This window comes from Carettochelys insculpta, chromosome 4 (assembly GCF_033958435.1).
Source record: "Carettochelys insculpta isolate YL-2023 chromosome 4, ASM3395843v1, whole genome shotgun sequence".
NCBI classification, from domain to species: Eukaryota; Metazoa; Chordata; order Testudines; family Carettochelyidae; genus Carettochelys; species Carettochelys insculpta.
The window spans coordinates 97,390,430-97,398,945 of record NC_134140.1 but is presented as its reverse complement, the minus strand read 5'-3'; the positions used below and the strand labels follow the sequence as shown (position 1 = coordinate 97,398,945).

The 8,516-nt window shown below is 42.6% G+C and overlaps 1 protein-coding gene across 3 annotated transcripts in view; it reads left to right on the top strand.

The window, feature by feature from the left end:
* Positions 1-3,907: 3,907 nt before the first annotated feature.
* The window catches only part of LARP1B (La ribonucleoprotein 1B), a 65,182-nt gene continuing 60,573 nt past the window's right edge, over positions 3,908-8,516 (top strand). For 2 of the 3 annotated variants that reach the window (XM_074993315.1, XM_074993314.1), the window contains exon 1: positions 3,908-4,704. In XM_074993315.1, coding sequence (XP_074849416.1) covers positions 4,404-4,704 — 301 coding nt within the window. In that variant the 5' untranslated portion in view covers positions 3,908-4,403. The remainder of the gene's footprint in view (positions 4,705-8,516) is intronic. The other variant, XM_074993316.1, reaches the window with a different exon arrangement.

Below are 8,516 nucleotides of genomic sequence, written 5' to 3'. Positions count from 1 at the left end.
TGGAATTTCCCACCTATCAGGTGATCAAAGACTAAATGGTTATTAAGATTACAGTCTTGCAAGCTGGTCTGGATGGGTGGACAGTTTATAGCTGTGGAAAGTATGGTTCTGTAAATGTCACTGCACCCCAAATTTGACTGAAAAATTGGCTGGTCTTATATTAATAAAGCTAGTGTTGTTTCACGATTCTTGAGAATCCCAGGGTTGTGCTACAACTATGTGGTGTAAGTGGGAATTACATGGCTTCTTTCCACCTGGCTTTTGAAGACACATGGTTTACACAGTTGGGGTTTTCTCTATAGTCTAACCAGAATTAAGATATGTTACTAAAAACAGCTCTTTTGTCTTTTATTAAGCTTTTTATGTTAATTTTACTGAATCAGTATTTAAACCACAGAAGTGGTGACTTCTGGAATTAATCAGTTCTTACTATTATTCCACTTAAATGCGATGTGAAGTGGTTTATTGTCCTCACAGTCTATTACAATTCTGAAAGTGTTAAGGTTAAATTGTGCTGGTCTTTTAAACTACTTTGGCTGAATATCAGCTAGCATTACATGCACATTTTTAATGGTTTTCATCCACCCACTAAATTCAGCACATTTGGTTTGTTAATCGATCCTAATTATTTACAGTTGGTCATTGTCCCTTTTCTCTCCTCAAACCTCCATCTCTCACTCCCAATTACTCAGAGAGGAGCTGCATGCTGGGTTGGCTCAGGATTCAGCCCAGGTAGGAGAGACTTGTACTCCAGTTTTAGTGTAGCAGGGGGCTTGGGACTTGGCTTTTTGTCCTGCTTCCTCTCTCCACCCTCCTTCCCCTCCCTCATGAGTCTAAGGCTGGCCTTGCTGTCTGGTTTATTTTGGTGGACCTTTTGAAAACTGTTCAGAATTCTCCTGGGGGTGTTAGGTCACCCATTGCAAAACACTGATGTGAGGGACAGAAGATAACTGACTACTAGCACATGTTCCCTTATTTATTCCACAAGTGTCCCACTTTGTTATATTCAATAGTAGTAAAGACTATATAAGGATAATTATGAAATAGTTAGCTTAAGCTTGGTTAACAATAATATATCTACTTTATGGTTTGGCGCTAGTATGGAAAAGTGCTAATGAACAAATAAAAACCATGAAAAAATGGGGGAAAGATGTATGATTCAAAAAGTACTTAATAAAATGAAAACTAAGGCAAAGGAAAACTATTAAAGACCCCAAACAAACTTTCACACTGTGATAAGCAAGGACGGGGAGAAGATAAGGCCTTAGAATCAGGAAAATTACAAGTATAACTTTCAGACTGGGTTTTTGCTATCCTCAGAAAGTTAGCTGAAGTGTACAAAGAGCAGTTGAATCTAAAGGTTGTCAGATGCTATTTGATCCTGCTGGAACATACCATAATGAGAGGGATAACCCTGTGTATGGCTTATTTGTAAGTATACTGATCACATGCTTATGAATACTTTGAGTAGTGGACATAAATGATTTCTTTTAAGCTGTTAGGCATGTCTAGCAGTGTTCCTTATAAGATGAATTGCAGGGTAGGGTCAAATGAGGTAGATTGGACTCTTCTTTTTCCTAGTGATTTATCCTTATAGCTACATCAATGAATAAGACCACTGATTTCATGTTGGAGTATCAGACCTTGTATTACTTACCAACTCACTATTACTTAAAAGTTTTCTATTTATTTATTCCTCCCCCATTTAAAAACCAGGAGAAATAAATCAACAAACTAACAAACCAATGTGGGAAACTTTATGGTCCAAGAACCATTTGATGAAAACTTGCTGCCTCTAAGAAGGCTGGCTGGACTTCTGAAGTAACAGAGGCTGCATCAACAGGAGCAAAGAAACCTGGAGAAAACAGGAAGGCTGTGTCTACACTTCCATTCCACTTTCGGAAGAGGCAGGCAAACAAGGAAAATTGGAAATGCAAATGAGGTGCAGATTTACGTATTTGGCACCTCACTTGCATATTATTTCGAAATAGCTTCTTTCAACAGAAGAAAACCAGTATAGACACTGCTCTTTCAAAAGTAAGCCCCATCTTTGAAAGAATCCTTCCCATAAAAAAAAAAAAAGGCGGGGGGGAGGATTCTTTCGAAGATGGGGTTTCCTTTTGAAAGAGCAGTGTCTATACTGGTTTTCTTCTTTGGAAAGAAACTATTTTGAAATAAGAATATGCAAATGGAGTGCCAGATATGTAAATCTGCACCTCATTTGCATTTTCAATTTCCCTCATTTGCATGTCTCTTTTGAAAGAGGAATGCCAGTTTCGACAGCCCAACTGTGTCTCTTATAAGTGATCAGACAGGATAATAGAAACAATGGGTCTGTGCAGGATCTGTGGCTGATCCATATATTGCAGTATATTAAAGTGTACATTTTGGATTCAGAAGCCAGTACAAATAGGATCACTAGATTAACTTTTGCAACAATTTCCCAACTGGAGGCCAGAGTGAAAATATATTTTGACAGGCTTCCAGCAGAAAATCAATTCTGATAAACAACCTATTACAATGTGCTTGGTATGCTGATAAGATTAACGTGAAAGGATGTTTAAAATAAATTTATTGAAATACTCAAATTGTCTACTTGATGTGAGTATTTAAAAAAAAAAAAAATCAAATTTCCACAACTGTTTTGAAGTGGGAGATTCAACACCCAAAATAACACATGGGTACTGTTATGTACTCATCAGTTCATAACATTAAACAGGGCAAAAAGACACTAGAAGCTGCCGTCTACGATCGCAGAGAAAAAGGTGCCAAAGGAATGTATTCTAGCTGGTCAGGCACAAATAAAAAATGGGAAATACTGTGATCGCCTCAGTTAGGGTTGATCCTGCTTTCGGCAGGGGCCTGGACTAGATGATCTCCAAAGGTCCCTTCCAACCCTAGGATTCTAAATATCCGATGGGGATATTAAGCATTTAAAAAAACTGGGTGTAAAAGTCACATCTACCAGTCTTAACAATTGTGGAAATATAAAAACTACTGCAACTACTATTAGTTATCAGATGGTCATTGATGAAAACCAGAATTGCAAAACTAACAAAGGTGCAGATACAGAATATATCTACGGCATAGCTGTCCTCCCTCATGCTAAATGAAGGTGAGAGGATGGGCACAGAGATAAAATGCAGTTGTATAATATAATCTTGCTCGTCTTATTTTCTACCTACCCTATCGTTGCAAATGTAGATTTCTACTACCTGGCTGTTTGCAAAGCCCGGGAACAGACTGATGCATTAAAATAATTAAATAGAAAAGCTAAAGCTCCTTGCATCTCAGGCAAGTGTGTTTGTAAGCACATCCTTTGGAGGATGATAATCAAAATTTCCTGGGGGGGGGGGTGCTAAAGCAAATAGTGCCCTCCTCTCAGACGGAAGATGACAGAGGCTGGAGCTCACCGTGGCTTTAAAGAGCTGAAGGGCATTCCCCTGTGAGTCTGACAGGAGGGGCTAGAGGAGTCTTGCAGCAGGTGACCAGATCTGCTTCTGGAGCGAACCAAGCCCCCCACCAGCCTTATTTCCATGCCACAGTGCCACCTTGCTGAGTGGCTCCTGGAAATGGGAGGGCTCAGCCCTGTTCGTCTGTAACTTCACAAGTAACAAGCAGGCCTAGGGTACTAACACACTATTAAGGCAGGAACTTGCCTGGGTAAAACCCACTTCCGCGGATGGGACCCAAAGGGTGCGCTGCTGGACGCGCAACCTCTGTGCCCCTACAGCAGCTCGCCCCTCGGGGGAAGAGACGAATGGGGACAGGAGATGACGCGGGCGCGGCCCCACGGCTGTTTACCTTATCACCGGGAGGGGGAGCGGGAGCGGGAGCAGCGGACCTAGCCCGCGGCCGAGCACCGCCAGGCCGCTACTAGCGGCTCCGCGCTCCAGTGCCGGTCGGAAGCAGGCGCGGGCCGAGGGCGACGCACGCGCCCGGCCGTTGTGAGGTCATAACGCACTGGAGTGGTCGCAGGCTCCTCCTCACTCGAGCGCTGCGGTTACAGTCGCTGCGTGTTTCCCAGTGCGCGCCTCCGCCCCCAAGGCGAGGCGAGGCGAGGCAGGGCAGGGCCCGGCCGGCTGCGGCGCTAGGGAACAGTCAGGCCGGGAAGAGGAGAAGGAAGCAGCAGCCACCCCCCTCCCCCAGCAGCGGCTCGGTGGAGTGTGGCAGTTGAACCGGCCGCGGTGAATGAGCGACGCCGGCCGCGGGCCGGGCTGGGGGGGCGGGGAAGGTTGACGGGGACCCCTCCCACCCCGAGGTCCTGTCCGGGCTGGCCCGCGGCGCCGAGCGGAGAGGACGGCCCCCCTGCGTAGCGAGTCCGTCAGCACGCCTGAGCCGCGCAGCTACCGCCCCAGCCCCCGTTGCAGCCCGGGGGACCGGTCGTGGCCCGACACCTCGGCATGTCCGCCACCGCCGCCCGAGTGTCCGCAGCGCCCCCAGTGCAGCAGGTGGTGGGGGCAGCGACTAACTGGGGCTCGGGGGGGCTGGAGGAGCCCCACCAGGTGCCAGCGCAGGTAGATGAAGCCGAGGAGCGCAGCGGTTGCCGCGAAGCGGATCCCCACAGACAGGACGAGAAACGATGGGTGCGGCAGGTGGTCGAGGCGCCCCTGCCCAAGGAAAACCCCTGGACCAGGAGGAAAGCTGTCCCCAGCAGCCAGTCCCCAGCAGAGGGGGACACCCGGCTTGCCCTGCAGGACTCAGGTGCGGGCCGGGAAGAAGGGAGCCGTGCAGCGCGGGGGGCGCGAGCTGAGACACAAACTCGGCGTCCGGTGGGAGGCTAGTTGTGCGGCTGCTGGCTGGGCCCAGGGTTGGGAAGCTTGTTTCTTGAAAACCCCACCGTCGCTGCGGCTTGCGGCGTAACAGCGGCTGCCTTGGATCGCTGGCGCAAGCGCCTTGTTGTATGTCAGGCCAAGTGTTTGTTTCCAGGGCTCGACGCGATCTCTCCCTGGTGTTTTACATACATGGACTGATTAGGAAAAGGAGTGTGGAGAGGTGTGGTCTGTCCTTGTCCTTTACTCCGCGAAGGGAAGTGGGCGTTTAAGAGATGGAACTTTTATTAGCGGCTGTTGGGGAAGAGCAACCAAATAAAAGGGGATGATGCCTTGTTTTAATCCCGAGTACAAGTTTGTGCAAGCCATGTGGGTGAGTGCGTGAGCGCAAGTCTTTGCCCATAATTTAATTCTCTTCTGACTGTTTGAAACGTATAATATTTAACTCTTTGTTTAGTAAGTCTAGTAATTTCAAATGAGTTGGTAAATATGTTCATAAACGAACTGTGTTTGGAATACTACCCATAATTCCCTGTAACCCAATATCCTCTTAATAAGTGTAGGTTTTCAAAGCAGGCCCTAATATTTAGTCTGGTTATGTAAGTATTTTGAAGTTAATGAACAGAGATCAGAGAGGCAGCAGTGGTAGTCTGTATCTTCAAAAACAACAAGAAGTCCTGTGGCACTTTAGAGACTAACAAAAGATGCTTCAAAATATCTCTTAATCTGTAAGGTGTCACAGGACTTCTCGTTTTTGAAGTTAATGAAAAGTCACTTGGTTAAAAAAGAGTTACTATCAAAACTAGTTAGAATATGGAGCTGATAGTACATTTATGTAGGATATAGATCTTGTGAATTGGTAGCTCCTACCCCAACTGCGGGTGTGGGGGGGAGATGATGCTGCAGTCTTCAAGTTGCAAAACAGGGATTTCTGCCATGTAGCTGTAGCAAAATAAGAAAAATGTCATTGTTATACTTCATTTATTTTTCCTTTAGTAAGCTAACCCAATTAACTTCTTTAGATCTTTTTTAATAAAAATAAAGTTCTTAACAAAATCTATGGCTCAGGTTAAAAGTTTTAAAAATTATTTCTAAGTGTCAGTGAAAGCAATTGACTTGGTAGCTTTTGAGATTTAAATTGTTTATTGGTTTGGCAAGTATATATAGTACAGACAATTTTAATGCAAGTTTCCCTTCAAATGTTCCCACTTCTTTAAAGTGAAGGGGCCTATAGGGGTCTTTAGAAATTGTGATTTAAGACTGAAATCACTCTGTAGCCTTTGCTAACTGTGGAACTGGATTGAAATTAGAGTCAGCTTTAGGTTAGTAATTCTCATCAGTACCACCTTGGGCCAGCTGCAAACCACTGACAGGAAAGGATCTCTGTTTCAACTTGAAATTTTTGCCACTGGGTCTATTTCAGGTACAGGGCTTGCCCCTGAATCTCCCTGTCAATTTTTGTTTGTTTGTTTTTACAACTACAATTGGAATGGCTTTTAAGGTGTATTATCTGTTTCTGCTATGTGAGGAGAGAAAGGGGATTGTATAAACATTATGGTCAAATAAAAGGGGGAAACTGTTTCTGAACCTATCACTGTTTTATATTTAGCAGATAACTCTGGTCTCAACAGCAAAATCCTTTACCTAGTTTGATTTTCAAACTTGTAGGCATTCATTGAATACCGCTGGACTTACTTCTTCTCTGCCCTTTAATCTGTTTTTATGTAGATTCCCAATTTTTTGAGTGTATAACTTGCATCCTCATAAATATGACCTTACTCTGCCTCACACACAGTAGAGGGAATCTGCCACTCAATATCCTCAATTGCTTCACCAGTGACGGTGTTGGTGGCACTTACTTTTATCATGGCAGTGCTCTGGCCCCAGTCAGAATTGGCATATGGTTGGGGAAGGTTCTGTACAAATACAAAATGTTCTGTTTCTATGAAGTGTTCACTTTCACATTTAAGACAAGACACAAAATGAAGTAAGTGAAGAATAGTGTCCCTGAAATTGGTAGCTAGTTGTACATTTGGAACGCCTTTTCTAGTGTGTAGCTCATTTACTATAGGGGATACCACAGCAATGTTTATTTGCAAAGGCTATTATAATGCTTGATGCCAATTTTTATTGCTGTGTGTGAATATCTCTTCACCCACCATTGAAATGTAACTCCCTTGAAAGACGAAAATCAGCAGTATCGTACAGCCCTGTAGGTCAGGAAGCTAACTTTTTTCCATTTACAACTGCATATGTACTTTTTGTGTGGGCAGAATATAATTAACCAAATCAGGCTTGTTTGTTTGAATATTGCCACTCCACTGATGGCAAATACTAGGGTGAGATGTGAAACAGTGACCATAAGCAGGCTGTTAAAATGTAAGTCTCATATCAAAGTAATGAGTTGGCTCAACCTTGTTTGTTTACCTTGTACATCATGGCCCAAAGTTTTATGAGTACAGGTGATTGAAAAGTTACTTTTTATCTGTGCAGTGATAATTGCAAAAGAAACTGAAAAGAGGGTGGATTCAGTCCTGGAAATTAATGCATGGGCCACCTTTTTGTCAGGGCTGAGTCTGACCTGGAACATGTTTGGGGAAATGTAGGGAAAGGAAATTTGCTGCTATTACTTCCTCTTTCATTCCCCTTAAAAAGCTGGAATTTTAGCAGAATACTGATCCATACATAACCAGCAAAAAGTAATTGTAATACCAAAATGTATATGCAATGACTTATTTCTGTCATAGAATTTATTACATAAAACTGCTTCCACTTTATTCTTATAGAAAACTAGTAGAACTTTTTAATAGGGTATTTCCTCTAAGTTTGCAGTGAAGGAGGAATTCAGCTGATGAGTTCTGTCTTTGCACAAGTTTTGTATAACTGAGTCAGCAATGATTAACTGGCTAATTTTTTGAAAATAGCATATGAAAGCAGTGAAAACACTTCACAAAGTAAGTGTATTGAAAATGTGTGCTTCTGAAGTGGTTAAAACCTTTTGGCCTTGTGCTTTATGAAGTGCTTTAACCATAATGTTAACTTGTCGTATGGCACACTTCATTCAATCATATGTTATGCTCTATTTGCCTAACTGTTATGCATTTCTAAATTACTTATTTGATTGCTTCTGTAGCTGAGGCATATCACTAACATTTCTGAATAACTAGGTTCTGAATTGTTCATAAAGCAGTTTGTGTGTTCGTCATGCAAGTTAGAAACTTATAAAAGTAACTTCGTAACTATATTGTCCTGAGGAGTAATTTTTCTGGCAATATTTAGTAGATGTCTACTGTATAGTTATTTGGCTGGCTCATAATTATTCAACTGGTATTACTAATACAAGACATTTCTATTGGCCTGAGCCTTTGTTAGTTCACTGAGGGCTGGAACAACTTAGTTTTAGTTTACATAGCCTTAAATTCTGGAGTTATCAGGGGACATTCCCTTGTCAGTTATCTAGAACTATTTACCTACTGTCAGGTGCAGCCTTTAGTTTTGCACGATAAAGGTTTGTATGCTGCTGTTTTTATTGAATTCTGATTTGGGGATCTGATAAAAGGCAGGGTAGATAAAAATTGATTATCTTTAAAATATCAAAAATCTGATTTTTAATTTAAAATACATGTTCATTTTTGTAAATAATTTAAAATTAAAGTTGAAATAGACAACATATGCTGAGGCCTAAATTAATTGTAATCTATCAGCATTTGAATTATTAAAAATTAAGATGTATATGTTTGGTGC